The 18,523-nt window shown below is 40.1% G+C and overlaps 1 protein-coding gene and 1 long non-coding RNA gene across 7 annotated transcripts; one reads left to right on the top strand and one right to left on the bottom strand.

The window, feature by feature from the left end:
* The first annotated feature begins 1 nt into the window (after position 1).
* On the top strand, positions 2-15,285 carry SAMD8 (sterile alpha motif domain containing 8). Of its 6 annotated transcripts, none has more exons than XM_064662640.1 (7): positions 321-512; positions 5,355-5,450; positions 7,564-8,168; positions 9,942-10,037; positions 10,684-10,801; positions 11,586-11,736; positions 12,684-15,285. In XM_064662640.1, the coding sequence occupies exons 3-7, from the start codon at positions 7,594-7,596 to the stop codon at positions 12,986-12,988; spliced, it is 1,245 nt and encodes a 414-aa protein (XP_064518710.1). In that variant the 5' UTR covers positions 321-512; positions 5,355-5,450; positions 7,564-7,593; the 3' UTR covers positions 12,989-15,285. The 6 variants fall into 6 exon arrangements, with proteins under 6 accessions (XP_064518708.1, XP_064518706.1, XP_064518710.1 ...); XM_064662639.1 differs by having other exon boundaries at positions 7,561-8,168; XM_064662638.1 differs by lacking the exons at positions 321-512; positions 5,355-5,450 and adding an exon at positions 2-144.
* A 785-nt stretch (positions 15,286-16,070) lies between these two features.
* On the bottom strand, positions 16,071-17,574 carry LOC135417938 (uncharacterized). The gene is made up of 2 exons (XR_010432276.1): positions 17,328-17,574; positions 16,071-16,923 (listed from the first exon to the last, which is right to left on the bottom strand). It is a non-coding gene; the product is annotated as an uncharacterized LOC135417938 (long non-coding RNA).
* Between the last annotated feature and the right edge of the window lie 949 nt (positions 17,575-18,523).

Raw genomic sequence — 18,523 nt, 5'->3', positions numbered from 1 at the left:
CCGCCGCCGCCGGCGCCGCCGCCGCCGCTTCCGGGCGGTGATGGGGGGTGGCGGTGGCCGCCGCCGCCGCCGCCGGGGACAGCGAGGGCGCGGAGGAGCCGCCGTGCCGGGTGCGGGCGCCGCGGCACCGCCACTGAGCGGCAGGTGAGGCGGGGGAGCGGCGGGGCCGCCCCGCGGGTGGGAGCCCGCCGGGGCCGCGGGCGCTGCCCCCGCTGCGGCGTGTGCGCGCCCCGGGCTGCGGGAGGGAAGGGCTGCACCGCTGCAGGGGCGGTGCTGGAGGAGATCAGCTTCGCCTACCGCGGGAGGGGCACCAGCCCCCTGTGCTGTGTGCCCGCACTGAAATCCGCTCGGCCGTGATTGCAGGCCGGTCCCGGGCGCATCGCCGGCGTCTGACCGCCAGCCGGGCGCTCCGGGCCGGCCCGTGAGGGACGAGCCTGCGGGTGGGGGGATGTCCTGCGGTGCTCGGGATGAAGTGTTCAGTGCCCGGTCGCCTCGGTTTCCGTCTAAACTTTGTAAGCCTCAGTAGGAGACGGAGTGTTAGGGTGATGAGGGCAGGGGCGGGACCGCGGGGATGCCGAGCGGGGCCGGGGCACAGCTCGGGGAGGCCGGGCCGTGCGGTCGCTGTGCGGCTCGTTTGGGGGTCTGGGGAACTGTGGGGTCTGATTCCAGTGTCAGCCTGCGCAGCAAACAGATCGTTCCTGGAAATGATGCTCTCTGTCAGTCGTACAGTCAGATAACCAAACAGTTGGACCGGGTTCGAAACAGATACTCAGCGGTCTTACCTTTTTTTTTTTCTGTAAATTTGGTGGGGTTTCTGAGGCCGAAGTGTTTAGTTCTGCGTAAAAATGCTTTTGAGCGTGTAGGATTAGAATATTAAAAAGGAAGCATGGAAAAGTGCTGTTACTGATTTTCATGTGTGCTGTTCAAGTTTCAGGATTAAATGGAGGATTCTGCCTTTGAGGGACAGGTTTTCTGAGAGTTAAGGCTTGAGCGTTCTCAGACAGTTGAAACTGCAGGAAATGTTACCCACTCAGTCTCTTAAATCTATGTTGCTAATGTATTAGGTGGCCTCAGACCAGTCACTTGGTCACCGCTGATTGCTATTTAAAAAAAAAACAACAACCAAATCCCAAATCTTCATTCGTGAAGCCTAGCCATGATGATTTAAAAAAAACCAAGAACTTCAAAAGGGTAGATTTTTTTCGGCTCTGTAAGTTAATGGAAGAAGCGGCAAATGACAAGTAGTTTTAACGTTCACATATTTATTGGTTTGTGAGAAGTTGAAGTCTCGTGGCTTTGTATTTGAGGCTTCAGTTTGCAAAATTAATTTTATAAAAATGCAACATGCATTCTGTGTTGTAAGATGACTTGATGGAAGATTCCACTTGGCCAAGTCTGCTCTGTGTCCACAGAGGTCCCTCGTGCAGCTGGACAGGAAGCCTGTGCCACCTCCACAGAGCAGCTGATCATGCTGTGCTCTGGAGTGGCAAGAGCTGACAACAGTTTCTGGCATTTAAGTGCCCCTCGTGTTTGATAGGGGGTGCCTCTTGCTGGATATCAGAGGTAAGGAAATTCCTGTGGTCTTGTTCTTCCTTTTGCTTTCTCTGATACAGAGAAAAGGTAGAATTAACCTGCAGGATTAGCATGAAGTGATTTTTGTACTAAGTGGAAGGAATTTCTTTGGGAAGTTTTGTAAATTTTTGTTGTATTTGTGCTGCTTAGATGTGAAGGAAATGTTTTGTAGATTAGTTGAGTGCAAGAATTTTAAATTATCTTGTTTGATGTTCTGTGAGATCTTTTTACTGGCTAATTGGGGTGTTATTTTGGTAGAATACAATTAAAAACGCAGCTTGGCCTAGGATTTGCAATCTTTCTGGTTCTGTGCTATCACTTTTCTTTGTACAGAGCTCAGTTTTGCAGCCTGCTATGCTGATTGAGATCCAGTAACCATATTACATTATATATGCTTGTTTGATAATTGTGTACCTTTTAAAAGCTTTTTATTTCTTATTTATTTTAATGCATCTAAAATGAGGAAGGCTACTTGATTTTCACTGGACTAGAAAGATGAGGTGGTAAATGATTGTGGAGAGTAACAGCTTCAGATATTGTTCTGGTATTCATTTGGATGGAGAGATTGTTCATGTCTTTCCCTATTCTGAGATGAGGGTGTGGGATGAAAAGGGGGAAAACAAACCTCAGGTGTGTTACTACTAAGTTGTGTAGGGATAAAGAGCAGCCAACATTCTGTTACAAGATGGATATTCTATTTCTTGAAGCTGGAGCCAAAGTACTTGACACCTGATATTTAGCATGTGAAATGTTCAAGAGCTTGTACAAATATTAATGAAATACTGTGAATTACATCCTATGATAAGTGGTGGAGTACTTGATCAGTTGTTTAAAAATCACTTGTGTGTGCCTTGAATTATGTCAGTAGGATAAAAAATGTTTTGTTAGGTGGTTGGTAGATTAGGAGTTGAGCTGCTCTTAGTGTTCACTTGAGTGTAATACAACCTGTTTGGCTCAATGAGGTGTAAAAATAAGGGAGCAATATGCATGCTGTTCAGTTTGCTGCAATATGTAACTGCACTTAGTGGTTCTTAAGACAAATATGTTTGCTTTTCAGGACTTTCTGTAGTAGCTGCTGTCAGTCTTGCATGGAGGTGTCCCAACAGAAAGACTGTTAAGCGTCTAGAGCTAATATTTGATCCGCATGCTACACTTCCACAAATATTTCTCAAAAAGCTCATCTTCCTCGATGGCTTGAAACTCAAGACTAAACTAGTGTTACTTTAAGAGATTTCTTATCTTGCATTCAGTTTCAATTAGTGACTTTGAGTACAGTTAAGCTACCTCTGATAATCTCACGTATGATAGCAAAGGTCTTAGTGCTATGCATGAAGGCAAGTTTTACAGGCATATTTCTGCATTTGAAATCATTGCATTCTTACTTCATGAGACTACCCAATTTTTTGGTCTCATGGTGGGTATTGTGCTGTGTTCGATCGATTTTATATATAGTATGGTAAGCATTGTATTTAAAAACTCTTGAAAACTCATGTATTGTTTTTGCAAGTGTTGTTTTTACCCTTTTGTTTATAAGATACCGTACTATATCTGGTGGCATTTAGAAGGTAGTGATTAAGTCACTGTGTGCTATATGGCAGTGAAATCTTTGGTACTATTTGCTTTAAATAAGCACTGAAGAATTCAGAGTTTCCAGGAAGAGCAGGTGACAGGCTTCTGATGCAAGTCAGCAGAGTATCCAAGACTTTTGCTGCATAACAAGGCAGTGCTGTGTGTTCTTTTTGCAGCGGAGCATTACTAAGTTGGTATGTGACAGTAGCCTTACTATTGTGGGCTGGCTCAGCACATGTTTTTGTGTATAGCTTTTCTGTGCTGGGGAACAAGGCCTCCAACACGGCTCTTGCCCACATTGCAAAACAGCTTTGGCACAGAATAACTTTTCCCCTGAGGTGTGAGATGTGCTTCAGGGCCAGCAGATGCAGCAAAGGAGGGGCTGAGTTGGAATTGCCTGTATTCAAACTTCAGCTTGAAACTTTCCACTAAGAGATGTAGGTTAAATCACTTGAAATTTGATATTCTTCAGCATCCCTCCTATAATTCCTCTCAAGGATGGTGGGAATTGAACCTAGGGGAAAAAAAATCAAGAGGCATGTCAGCGAGGCTCTCCCAGGTACATGAGGGCAGGTGGTGAAGCAGTAAATGGTGCTGATAGAGTTTTGCATGTGTGTCTGGAATAAACAAAACCAGTCAGCATTCTGCTAACTGCTGTGGACATAACTAGGATCATGTTTAACCCCTCAGCTATGATTCTGGTATAATCAAGTTTTGTTTCTGTAACAAGTTTGCAGCCTAATGTTAGTGTGATATTAATGCTACTTTTCCTTGGCTAGAGTAGTGATAAGCAGATTCAACTTTCCACGTTTTTACCTCAATATATTGTAAGCTAGGAAAGTTAGGGACTTAGTGGTGGACTGGCAGTAATTCAATAAAGGGAAACATGATAGAATCATGGATAATCATTTTGAGAGAGGTTAATTTTCCATATTTAAATATACACCTATACTTTGTACACTCAGCCTCTCAGAGGCATCTCATTTCTTAAAATGCCCTAACCAAATTGTAGGAATGTTCATAGCTCGTAAAGTAACATTTTTCTTTTAAAAAAGTAAATCCTTATACACTTGCAGTTCATATTCAGCTGTGTTCATGCTGTTAATTGAAAGGCTGGGGAAGGAAAATGGGACACATGATACATACTGTTGATGAGCTTGCTAAGCGTAAGTCACAGTACCAGGAAAGTAATCAAGTAGCAGGATACAGACATTGCTGCAATGTCAGGTGAAAAGTATATTTTGCCCTCTGACACTTAAGTCTGTGCTTGCTTTGTGTTACTCATGCGTGTTATTCATCAGTAAATAATGTTATCCTATATTTGGCTTCAGCAATAATACTAGTAATGTGGAAGGCAAGGTAGTTACCAGTGCTGTTTTCTTTCAGAAGACAGGTACAGTTATCCAGGCGACTTAGTCCCTTCTGCCACATTAGTCTGGTGTAACAGCCTGGTGGTGTTGTAAATGTTATGTAGCATTCTTCAGCTTCAAAAATGAACAGCAGCAATTGGACACAGGGATACGTATTGTATTCCAGGTGCTAAGATTAAAGTGTAAAAAGCACTTCCCCTGATAAAGTATGGAAGTGGCACTAATTGAGTAGTCTGAAGGGGAAGGCAGTTTCGGTGTTCAATGAAATGGCCTTGTCATCAAAACTGAACTTTACCGTTGCTGTTGAGATGAAATTAGCTACAAGCTGTGTGTTTAAATTTGTATTTTTTGTTGATTTCTTTGTCTGTTCCAGTTGGTCTTGTCACTGACAGGGTTTAAAAACAGGAGCTGGTCCTATCAGCTCCATCTTGAGGTTAACGTAGAATTTCTCCCAGGTCAAGCCCATAGTGACCTTTGATGGGTATGCTCATTGCACATTTGGAAGGATTTTGTTCTGGCAGTGCCAGATGAAGAAAGACAAGGCTGCTGTTAGGCTTACTTGACTTATGACAAATGAACAGAATTCTCTTAGGTTAGGGAGAGTTTCCTCCTTTTGTCCTCAGAAGTTGCTTTGGTTAGAAGACAAATCAGTAAGTTGAGTGTATTTGTAGTGAGTCTACCTTCACTGCTTTTAGAAAACTTGTGATGATTACTATGTTATAAAAAACACTGTGATTAACAACTTTTTTTTAAGTATTTCGTCTGTGTTTCTGAGTAAGGAAAGTTGGAGGTTCAGATAAGCAACTCAAGTTTGTTTGTTTTTACTGGATGTTTTGGGTTTAGTATAAGAATAATGTTGATAACACAGTGATGTTTTAGCTGCTGTGAAGTGATGCTGACCCTAAGTCAAGGAATTTTTGATTTCCCCTGCTCTGCCAGGTAAGCAGTTGTAGCGTGCATCACTTGTCTTTCTTGGATGTTATTTGTCTCTCTTTGTTATTTTCATCTTTCATTATATTTTACTTGATTATTAAACTGCTTGTGGGCAAATGGCTGCATGGCAGTTAGTTGCCACTACGGGTTAAACAGCAACCCTGAAGTAAGATAAAAATATGTAATACAAAAAAGGTCAATTAACAGATTATTAATTGCAAATTAAATGTAATAATTTCTTAGCTGCGTGAGCAAAGTAATTGTTACATTTGTTTTGAGCCAGACTTTCAAAAATAGTGAGATAGCGTAAAAATGAGAACATACCCTTTTATATGGAGAAGGATGCATATGGTATATCCAGATATTCTGGTAGGTTTTTTATGGATTTTTGGCAACTATTTAAATCAAAGTATTAAAGCTTATATACATATTGACTGTATATAGAGTTTTGAGAAATTAAAGCTATGAATCAAGTACATGTTGTTAATATACAATCAACTCCTGAGAGAATATCCTGAGAAGTATCACATCCTTGATTATTTTAGAAGGGCAAGTTTGATTTGTGTGCTCATTTTTCTTCTAAAATATTACTTTTGCACTGCTGGGAAATTCCATTAGACAAATTGAATCTTCTCTGATACAGTATAAAATAGTTCATGGTTCTGTTAGATGAAAGCCAGAAGAAGAAGTTGCATCCAATAATTATATTAAGAGCAAAATAGGTACTATACCTCCTTAAAAAGATAAGTGAGAAGGAAAGAGCTTCTGTTTTTGAAAGAGCTGTGCCTCTGAAAAAGATATAGAACTGTGCTGAATATTCATTATGGGTTTGAGTACCAGTTTACTATACACAGAAGCTAAATAATAGATTAAATACACTGTTTCTTTGCTTTCATTCCGAAAGCCTTGAATGATGCATGTGACACTAGTGTATTGTACTCTCTTGTATTTTCTGAGATTTGGTTGGCATGATTGAAGCATTCTAGTTAATTAGGCTGTTTTTTCGAGTACAAAAGAGCTGTGAAATTGTAGCTGTTTCTTAGATGGTAGCTGTGCATGAGCCACCAAATATAAATTATGCACAGATCCATTCTGTACTGCTGTGGGTCTTAAATATTGCATAAACTTTTCAGTACTTTTACTTCACTGGTAGCCTTTCAAAGTTTTGTAATGTATTCCATGTAATGTCCTGTAGTTAACTTTTTTCTGGTTGTTGTTCTGGCGACTCGTCACCATCATGTGACTAAAATGTTGCTGAGCTGTCTCTCCTTCCTTCAAGCTTTATTCTGTAGTCAGGAACACAATTACTGAGAAATCTGTATAAAGAGAATACATCTCTTCTGGTTTTGGTGTGTTACTATGTTATCTACTAGCACATCACTTTTAAAGATGCTTTAAAATCGAAGCAAATGCTTAATTTCTAGTAATGTTATTTTTGAAAGCTGAATATTTTAAAGGATTCACAATACAGTAAGCGTCTAAATTACTGAGATCAAACAGAGACAGAAATATGATGATTGTACCATCAACACAGAACTAAGATACTTCAGGTCAATATTATTGTAGATATCTAGGTTTACTTGGAAGCAAATGGAGGGAAAATGTCATGCCACCAAAGCGTCAGTATATATTTTAAAACAGTGGAATATATTGGACCAGTAATGTGTTATTTCAGCTATAATTCAATTTTGCATGGTTGCTGGCTCTACTTTCTTGCGTAGTTGATGAACTGCAAACAGTGGAAAAGACTAATGATTGAGCTGGTATTCAAACAGGGTAGTATTTGGTTTTCATTGCCTATTGTAATTTATAATTTTGTTTAAATAAATAAATCTGAGATGGGTAAAGTATACTAGATATGTATAGGAAATATTCTGCTTCTTCTAAGCTTTAAATTTCTACTTAGGAGCAAAGGAGATAATCCTAATTTAGTTTTGCTTGAATAAAAAAAATTTTCAAAGCATTTTTGTATTACCTGAGAAATTGTGTCTGGTTTTTAGCTGTCTCTTATAGAAGAAGTCTTGGGCTAATTAAGCATCTAAAATTGCACAAAAGACACTGGCATTTCCGTAATCTTTGATAAACATTCTGGTCTTGTCTCCTTCTCGGGTATCAGCAGGTCAGTTTGATTGGTGGATAAAGAGGGACCATGGCAGGCAATAACCAGCTTTGCATTCGACGTTGGACTACCAAGAATGTGGCCAAGTGGCTGAAGGAAGAAGGTTTCTGTGAATATGTGGATGTTCTGTGCAATAGACATAGGCTAGATGGAATCACACTGCTGACACTTACTGAGTATGATTTACGATCCCCTCCATTGGAAATCAAGGTCCTGGGGGATATCAAGAGACTGATGCTGTCTATACGCAAACTGCAGAAGCAACATCTTGATGTCCTGGAAGAGCTGGGTTACAACAGTGACAGTCACCTTGGCACAGTGAGCCCAGCTGGTTCCCTGCAGGGTACAGATTGGTTTTGTAATGGTGAAGTACCCCGGGACTATGATGGCCTAATGACTGACCTGAATGGTGATCAGTACCAGTATGCAAACGGAAAGAACAAACATGCCACACGGAGACTGGACCCCGAGTACTGGAAGACAGTTTTAAGTTGTGTGTATGTTTTCATAGTGTTTGGCTTTACATCATTCGTTATGGTTATAGTGCATGAGCGAGTACCTGACATGCAAACATATCCACCTCTACCAGACATATTTCTAGACAGGTAAGAAATTTTCTTTTAGAACAAAATAGTAACTTTATGGTTAAAATATAGGCTGTCTTTTCTTTGTTTTCAGAGTTTCATTTGCTCTAGAAGACACCTCTGCAAAATACTAATTAGAGTGTAGTAAATCATTCTGGTAAGATTGAAATGCCCCTCAGTTGGATGCAGAGATTTAGTCTTAGGAGAAAATAAATTGAGCTGTTATTCTACCGAGTTTATATTTAATTTAAATCTTTAGCTCATTACAACACAGGAATTAATTCATCCATCTTCACTTTCTAGTAAAAAGGATGGTGGTCAGCTGGCATAGATAGGCAGCCATATGTATTTTCAAAAATCCAGTTGCTGCTATGAAGCTTAACATGTAGAAAATATAGAAATATAGAAAATATAGAAAAACGTTTGATGAAGGAATATTTTGTTCTGCCAATGAGCAAGGAATTGAAAAGAAATGACGTTGATACTGCATTTTTGCTATCTCCCCACTGTCAGCTTGTTGAAGATGGTCTAGGGAAACTCTGAAGCAGAATGAATAAACCAGCATCTGTTTTAACCATAGGGTATCTGTGTACTAAACCACTGTTGTGACTTATGCAGTGCCTACTCAGTTTTTTAAACAAAAAATATTGTACTTCAGGCAAAAAGAGACACAATAGCAAAGGTCAAATTCGAGTCATTGCCTACAGATTATTGAATTAAAGGATAAATGCTCCCTTTGAGGAAGTGCACTTGCACCATAGAGAACTTAACTGCCTAGAGAGTTTTAAAAGGCAAGCTAAACTGTTTAAAAGTTCAGTCTTTTTGATCTACTTATTCCCACCAGTAATTTCCATTTTCATTAATGGCTTTCAAGAAGTCAGTAGGAGTCTAATCTTTTGACTAAGTGTGCAGAATCCCCTCTAAATTTATATATAACGCAGCAAGGATGTACCACATCCAGCAGAGTCAAAGAGAGGAGAGAGAACAGGAGCTATTTTGTTCCCAGGGTGCTACCATGGTATTCAGTGGGCAGGAGGATGGGGAGGTCAGAAAGCAGCAGCTGACAAAACAATGAGAGAGGATTACTACAGAGCTCATATTTGAGCAGCGCTTTGCTACTCTTTTGTATCGGGGGAGCACAAAACTATGAGTAGCAACCTCTCTGGAAATCTGTTGATCTGTATTTTGGTGATTGCAGAGTAGAAATTTTTACTAGTGCCATGTGTGTACAGGAAAGACTTGAAAATTTTTTTCAAAATTTCATTGATAATCACTACATGCAGACCTTCTAGCCTTCCTTGTCAAAAGATTTATTTGCACTGACACTTTTCTGTGCAGTTTTGCTTCATTACAAGTATTTAGGATTTTAGGCTTTGCAGCATTTCATGAATTGTGTTGACATGGCATTCTTACAAGCATAAGCAGCATAATTGACATGATGCAAGTTTGTGTCAGAATGAAAAAGGTTGTTGGGAAACAATGGAACACATCCTGTCAGTAAATCACATATGTAAATTAAGAGAGCATACTAGAGATTTTCTCTGACTTAGTGAATTCTTTGTAAATGTCTGCAGGAAATACATTATTAGAAAGGAGATAATGTAATTAAAAATATTTCAAATTCTATTTCATTCAGTCTAACAAAAGAATTTTTGGCTGTAATTTATACTATTGTCAGATGAATGCAAATTAGTTTTGAGGATAGAACTTTATATGCCCTTATTTTCAATACTGAGACTAGGAAGAAAATTAAGCCTTTGTATTAACTTCCTTGCTTTGTCCACTTTTTTTTAGTGTCCCTAGGATACCATGGGCTTTTGCTATGACTGAAGTATGTGGAGTAATTCTTTGCTACATTTGGCTGCTGGTTCTTCTGCTTCACAAACACAGGTAGAGTATATAAAATCCAAATTAACTGGTACTTTGATTCAGAAGAAGACCTGTAACGAGAATTTGCAATGATTGTTTAAGAGAATCCATTCAGTAAAAATCTTGTCAGATCCTAGTATGTCCCTGTTAAAATGGACTAGGGAGGATTGAATCAAGAATGATGATTTGGGAATCTTTCAAAGGAGTAATCTGAATTTGCTTTTCTACCATATTTATAAGTAATTTCCTTCAGAAGATATATATTTTTTTTCAGAGACTTGTCAGTCTATACTCTCCTACTGTAACAGTTTTGTCTATAAGAAAATCCTACGAGAATGAATTTCCACAGTTTGCTTTCACTGAGAGTAGAAAACGCTTTTGTGTGCATGCATATTTTAAGTTAAATTTTTACTGGTTTATTGATTTTTGTCAATTTGCCAACAAAAGGTATGAGTGCCAAAGCTTTTGGTATTTTTTGGTGAGAGTAAACTTGCTACAGTGACTCACTCTATCATGTGTAACCATATCTTGACAATACTACTTAATTTAAAAAACATGTTGTAAAACTTGCAGCAGTGATGAAGAGACATCATGGGATTAGGCTGGGGTGAGGTGAAATGTTTTTATCATAACTTTCCTGGTTCCAGTTCTTGTGTACTTTTCCCAGATCCATACTCCTGCGCAGGCTGTGCAGCCTCATGGGGACAGTGTTCTTACTACGTTGCATTACAATGTTTGTTACCTCACTCTCGGTGCCAGGCCAGCACTTGCAGTGTACTGGAAAGGTAAAAACTTAATCATATCTAACTTTTTTTTTTTTTAAAAGGAAACAGAATTTAAAGCATTTTAAGATTATTGTGACTATAGTGTTAGATGTGTGTTTTTTAAGAACAACATGTTTCTCTCCTGTTTCCTTCCATGCCCCTGCATTAATTACCATATGCAGGCAAGCATCCTTAGGGGTCTTAGAAGCACTTGCCACTTCGGAGAGGATATAGTTATTGGGGAAGGGTGTTCAGAATATTTCAGTGTAAACCAGAGAGAATACACTGAAGTGTGCACTTAAGATACTGACTTCATGAAGAAAGGCTGAAAGGGGAGTAATCGCTTCTTTGTCTTGTTGAATGCATGGTTTTGAAAAAGACCCCAACAAACTGTTATTATTTCACCCCTTCCCATAAGGGATATTCCATAGAACATGGGATTTTATGGTTTAATCCTAACTTTTAGTTAAGAGAGGTTTGAGCTGAACAAATTGAAAGCTTGACAATAGGGAAGCTGAATACATTCAAAAAAAGTTGGCAGACTCTGTGGGTAAATCACTTGCAACAAAGTACTTGCTCTGAATTCCAGTATTCATCAGAGGTATGATGAATACAATTAGTAATTGTAGTTACTAATGTGACTTAGTGCCACAGCACATCCAAAGATGTGCTAACCTGCATTTTAATAAAAGACAACGTGATAAATGGTATTAAACATGTGTAGTGCGATACAAGTAACTTTAAGGACATACTGTTTGGGCAGTGGGATTGGAATTTAGTAAAGGTTAATGTCACTGTTTTTTAGTTGTATGGCAATGTTTGGGCAAAACTCCAGCGGGCATTTGCAATATGGAGTGGCTTTGGAATGACTCTGACTGGAGTACACACCTGTGGAGACTATATGTTCAGTGGGCACACTGTCGTACTGACCATGCTCAACTTCTTTGTCACAGAATGTAAGTACAGAGTGTCAATACTAAAATGTCTGCAAGTATTAAGAATATGTACTGCTTGCTGTTAGCCAGGGGTGTGACAGTGTAAATATTTAAATGTCCTGAAGTATTAAAGAGTGTCTGCTCCTTGACTTCCTCAAAAATTTCAGAGTGCAACATTTAAGCAAACAAATACAAATTCAGATTCCTGTGCTCTTTCTCAGGTTTGTGACAGTGGACTTGCAGACAGGAAAGGAACACTGCCACCTGGATTAATGAGGGGATGAATAGGGCACTTGAATTAATGTGTGAGCCAAGAAATGACAAAGGCTTTCTGGCTTGCTACTGGGAGAGTACTGGGGAAGATACTTAAAGTTGTCTGTTGCCATACACTTCCCGGGTATCTGCCACTGACCTCTGTCAGCCAAAACACCTGGCTAGGGGGCCATATGTCTAGTATCATCTGTAAAGCCCAAATACCAAGCCTCAAAATGTGTGAGAATATATGAAACAGTGGTACTCTTCTGTAAATACCAAGTGTGGCTTGATACATAATATAGCAAGAAAAGATAATTAGTTTGAGTTCACCTATGATGGACTGATTGCAACAACAGTAATGTATGTTTCGTTACATTTTCCCCCTTACAACATAGAAAATGGCTGATTTTCATTAAAACAAGTTGGTTGAACAAAGGATTTTGCTTTGCAGGATCCTAAGCTATTTTAGGATGCTCTATTAATCCAGAAATGCATTTGTAAATGAAGTTATGAAGTAATAGACATATATAACTTATTGGTTGTTTTGGTTGGATTTACAGGACCTCTATACAGTATTTCCAAATAAAGACAGTCATTTCATGACATTTTTAGATGAAAAGTCTCTATAAAAATGTCAAATGTCCAGGTCTGGATTTTGTAGTGACCCAGATTTTTGAGACATTCAAAGTTAATAATTTTCTGTTTTTTCCTAGATACGCCAAGGAGCTGGAACTTCTTGCACACCTTGTCCTGGGTCCTGAATCTCTTTGGAATCTTCTTCATTTTGGCTGCACATGAACATTATTCTATAGACGTATTCATTGCCTTTTACATCACTACAAGACTCTTTTTGTATTACCATACGTTGGCTAATACTAGAGCGTATCAACAGAGCAGGAGAGCAAGGATCTGGTTTCCAATGTTTTCTTTTTTTGAATGCAATGTTAATGGTACTGTTCCCAATGAGTATTGCTGGCCCTTTTCAAAACCTGCCATACTGAAAAGATTGATTGGCTGAAGACTACGTGGGTCAGTTCAGATTTTTATGAAGCATTATGACTAAGATCCTGCAGGGCTAGCTGGGGGGGGCGGAAGACAAATAACATTTTTCACTCCATGATCTCCTCCTCCTTGCCTTGTTTCTTAGATTCTTAGCCATAAAATGGGGTTCCCATACTTCACAGGGATGTGCTTTGTTTTCTTTCTGTGAAAATAGAAAACAATGCAGGGACGGGTACAGGCTATCAATGAACCATGACTATAAACCAGAATACTTTTACCCTTAGTAAGGTTCTCTGTGAATGTTTGTGAAGTTTAACCTAAATATGTGCTCGCGTTGAATATAATACACCCTTTACAGGTCCAGATAATCTCTGTTACCTGAATGGCAGCCTTTAGATATACTGACTAAAAAATTAGAACTTTATGAAGTCTTTGACAAAGCAGCATAGTTTCTTGATGAAAGGGTCTCTTAACTGTTAAATAACAAGTCTTAAAGTGTAATTGACAGTCTGCATACAGGTTGCCAAAAATGAAAGTCTGCCTTGTGGCTATGCAGTGATGATATTTTTTTTAATAAGAATTTATTTAGTCTAGTCTATCAGTTGTCTATATGGTTGTTCTATCACTTGAAAGTTTTCTCTTTTGTGTTTAAATGAGTTAAAGTAAATGGAACAGCCACTGAAAGTAAAGATAACTTAGCTTTAGTGAGTTTAAAGCCACAAAGTAACTTTTGTGTGGTTTTAATTGCTTTATCTCCAAACCTGTGCATGCTTTTCAGGAACAGCTCTTTCACATTGGAAAACCAGAACAATTGTCTTCGTGTATCTTACTGTCCCATAAATGGATGGGAAAAATGCATGTAGTAACTCTTTCGGGAAAAGTAATAATAGTGAGTGTTGGATATAGTGCTCATATTGATGTATGTTTTAGCACTCTGGTGTCAACAATATGGTGAATATCTCTAGATATATTTATGCACAGTATATTTGTTTATATATATAAACACACAGTATATGTTTTTCTAACAAGTATGAAAATAGACTGGTTCTTAAATTAAGTTGCTCATTTACTATCCTGAAAGAGAAAAGTACCAAGGTTTGCTTGTTAAAGAAAACAAACCACAACCCACCACAAAACATCCTCCAAACCCTCAAACCAACACTCCAAGTCTGTAATGCATAAGCAAGGACACACAGCTGGTGATCTGTTATGTGGATTGTAAGGGGACAATACTAATGTTGGCTATTGAGCTGTAGGCTGCTAAATGAAAACTGATAGGTACAAGGAACAGATCATAAAATGGTATAGACCTTTTAATTTGATTATTGCAATTTCAGGATAGGTGATATGTGCAAAAGGTGGTGTAAGTCAGCTTTAGTTGAGTTCCAGCTTGGTACAAGCTGACTTAATAAGTGCAACGTACTTGTGTGTGCATGGAAATGAATTCACTTGGAATTTGCCAGACAGTTTTGTATTCGGAGGTTTGTAACCTACTGAGGGCTGCTCCTTGCTGTATTGTGTTCCTTTTATAAACCTCGATTGTACTAACTTGACTGTCTTACAGTCTTCATAGTATATTACTTTTGTAAATTACTTTAGCTCCTGTTCCACAGAGGAATTGTGCATCTTGAAGTACCTCTGCCAACTGTATTGAGCACATGTACATTGTACTATTCTGCAGACTTTTATATTTGTAACATTCCAATTTTCTACCAAAATTGCAGGTTTAATACTATATTGTTCAATCTGCCATAGCCTGGTGGCTCTTGCCATCCAAATTGGGGGAGTATGCTTACACTTAAGAAAAAAGGAGAAAATATTTTAAAATATTTAAATACTTGTCATTTGCTGTTCCTAACTTTCTGATTTCAGAAAGGCAATTTGAACATTCCTCTTGAGACTTTATAATGAAAGAGCTCTATTTGTTAATTTATTTGCCTTTGCAATGCACACACAGTTATGAATGCTATTTTTCTAAACTCTAGGAAACATCTGTTCTCAGAATGTGCAGGATTGTATCCTGAGTTATATGGAGAGGTATGCAATTAAATTTGCAAAGCTGTTGATTCCGAAAATAACCATCTGAGTGCTAATTGGCATAGCTGTGTCTAAACTGAAAAATTATTTTGCAACTTAGACATGCACGAGAGTTTTCAAGTACAGCCCAGTGTAGCAATGTTTACATAAAGTAAAGCTATCATTTCAATACTACTTTTTTAAAAAATGAAGTTCATATACTTTGAAACTTAAGGATTCTCTCTTTGTTCTAATTTAATTTTTCAAAGTCTGTTAAGTAAATTATGTTTTAAATCAGCATTGTCTATCATTGTTTTTTAAAGGACACTTGCTCTGTTGTGCTGTTTTCCTTGATACTAAATATCTGAGTCCAAGATAAGTAGCAAAAAGAGGTTGGTTTGTTAGTATTGGAGTGGGTTAAAATGTTGTCAGGATAATTGTTCTCTGCTATTTTGGAAACTCATTGTCTGTCTATAAACATGCAAGAGGAAGGCTTGAAATAGATAGAAAAATCTGGTCTCGCATGCAAAAGAACACAGGTTATTCTGTAAAGTTGATAATGTCAGCTTTACTGTTAATTAGATGGAAACAAGCTTAAAATTTTGTACCTTCTTTTGAAAGAGTCAGTGTTTTAAAAGCATTTTGCTGCTTCTGCTGCTGACAAGCACTTTTAAGTAAGAACAGAAGAGCATCACTGGGCCTGGGATTTATTGCTGAGTATGTTCATGGTTGTCCTTCTCCCTTATGTTCACGCACCAATCTTTTTGCTGTTGTTTAACCTGTTGCACCTGTTTTGTGCTATGTTGTCTTCTGTGGTCTGTGTGAGCACCTACATAATCTGAATTCGGAGTAATGAATGAATTATTACGTAATGTCAGAAAGTGTGTTTAACAACGTCAGTCTAGGACTACAAAGTGCACAAACTAATCAAGTACAAAAGGCTTAAGTTAGTAACCAGACATCAAAGAGAAGGGGAAGGTGACTTTTTTTTCCCTTAGCTTAGCAACTTTAGTCATATTTGTAACTTGGCAATAGTCTTGAGCTCTTCCTCATTATTACTTCTGGGCTATGTATGCACATACCTGAAAGTGATACACACAGAGGCACTCCCCCGATCCTTTTCCTTTCTTTTCTTCTACCTTATGGTACAGTTTCTTATAATGGCTTTCCTAAAACTTTTACCTCTAGTTTTTCATTTCTCAAAGATTCCTTAGGTGGGGAAAAAACCCCTAAAAATAAATAAAAACTTGTAGAACTTAAATTAAAAAATAAAAAAATTATAGAATTTCAAAATTACAAAATTAAAAAAAAATTTAAACCCCTGAAAATACAAATAAATAATAACATAAAATTTAAAAAAAATAGAAAAAATAAACTACAATTCAAAAAAATTAAGAATAAAAAATAAAAATAGAAATTAAAATAAAAGTAAAAAAATACTTTTACTAGGGTATGACAGCTGGCCAAGGCACAAAGGCTGTGACGCACCCCGACTACAGGGGGTCACTCTGGCCAGGGGCCACCAGCAGGCACCAAGGTGCCAAGGGAAAAAGCCCTGCCCTGCTTACAGGGTGGGCTGGGGGTCGGGAGAGCTCTGTTTCCCCCCTCGGGTGCGGAGACGGGGGCTCTCACCCTCCTTGCAGGGTGCTTGACCCTCTCTCCGGGCAGCCACAGGAGCACGACCACAAAAGGCCAACGACAAGCAATGCAAAGACCCAGCCCTGCCCACAGGGAGGTTGCCCAGCGCTAAGCCGGCTGGGGCAGCCTGAAGGTGCCCACCGGACTCTTAGGTATCCCTTCCCCGGGGATGCCAGGGATGCCCTTTGCCCAGAGGGCCTTTCTCATGCCCCCTCTTCAGGTCGAAGCCACTGCTCTTCTTGCCCACTCTTGCCTCGCTGTCCCACTCCGTGCCTCTGGTTTCTTCTCGGACGGCTCCTGATGAGACAGGACACAGTTTAGACTGAAAAGCTGCCATTGCGTTTCCTAAGATACTTCTGATTTTCACCTCTATGTCCCTGATATTTCCTCAAGATTTCACCTGAAAAATTTTAATTTGCATTTTATCCCCTAAGGATTATCTCATTTTTTATGCCCAAAACATCCCCTGGAAGAAAAGGTGAGTAACTCAGCTTTTCCCTCCAAGATCTTCAGTCCGTCCCTCACACTTTACCTGAGATTTTCCCTCAGAACATCGCCTGGCTGTGCTTTCAAAGTTCCCTCAGCTTTACCTCTCTGAAACTCTGTCTTCTCTGAGTTACCTCACCAAGGAGTTCAAGATGCTTTTCCCTCAGTAACTTCACTGCTCTGGCCCCCTAACGCCGCTGCTTAACTCTTCGTACCTGTGTAACAGCCCGAACCCTGCCCTAGGGCGACTCCACAACCATTTACCGAGCTTCTCAAAGCGCCTTTGGCCTGCGCCCGCCCCACGGACCGCGGGAGGAGCGGGACTTGGCGGCTGAGGGGAGCGGCGGGAAACCACTCCCGTGTGCGGGGCGGGAACAGCGGCGCAGAAGCGGCACAGCAGCGACCGACCCGCCCTGCCCCGCCTCGTCTCCTTCAGGGCACCCTCATGGCTTCTCGGTAATCCTTCAGGGCACCCTTTTCGCCCTGTGTCACTCACAGTCCCTCAGGGACACACGAGACACCCGGCTACCCCTCAGGGCACCCTGTTCCCCCTCAGTGATACTGATATTTCATCTCCAAAATGTCCCCTGCTCAACGTTTCCCTCCAAGATCTTCAGTCTGTCCCTCAGACTTTACCTGAGATTTTCCCTCAAAACATCCCCTGGCTGTGCTTTCGAAGTTCCCTCAGCATTACCTCTGAAACTGTCCTCTTGACCCACCTTAGCTTTTCCCTCAGTAACTTCACTGAAACACCTTGCTGGCCCCTCATGCTGCTGCTCAACACTCCCCTCTGTAACAGCCCAAAATCTGCCAAGGGCTGACTCCCAACCTTTTATTGAGCCCCTCATGGGTTGGTGGAACACCACGGCTGAGGAGCCCAAGTTATGGAGAGAGAAGGCAGCCATAAAAACATAAAGCATTCGCTTCAGCGTCTGTAAAACTGCAAATGTTATTTTGCACTGGATCAGGCTCTGGCCAAACTAGGCCCAAATTAGGCCTGGATTCTTGCAGCCTTATTTTACTTCTCAGTGGCTCTCTGTCTGAGCAAGCTCTGCCTTCTCTTGTGAGATACTGACTTGGCTTTGGGAGATGTTGCCTCAGTTCACAGGGCCCTGATGAATGATTTCAAGGTGTGCTCTCCTGCCCCATCAAACAGTGCTGCAGAGCACAACAGGGGCACTGCTCGCTGGGACCAGTGTTCCTGAAGACAAAAGCAAAGTTAGCCAAGTGCTTTAATGAGGGTGCCAAAAAGTGATTCGATCTATGGGTAACAGAGGGTTGCAGCGTACTTGGCTGAAGGCTCTACCTCCGTTTCTGTCTGTTCAACTAAAAATAGCCCCCCTGGCTAGTGCCAGGGGACAGAACAGCCCCACATGTGACAGGTGCAACTGTCCCTCATGAGATTGAAAAT

This window comes from Pseudopipra pipra, chromosome 8 (assembly GCF_036250125.1).
Source record: "Pseudopipra pipra isolate bDixPip1 chromosome 8, bDixPip1.hap1, whole genome shotgun sequence".
In the NCBI taxonomy this organism is placed as follows: Eukaryota; Metazoa; Chordata; class Aves; order Passeriformes; family Pipridae; genus Pseudopipra; species Pseudopipra pipra.
Note: the sequence above shows the minus strand (reverse complement) of the source record. Positions and strands in the feature narration are given on the sequence as shown.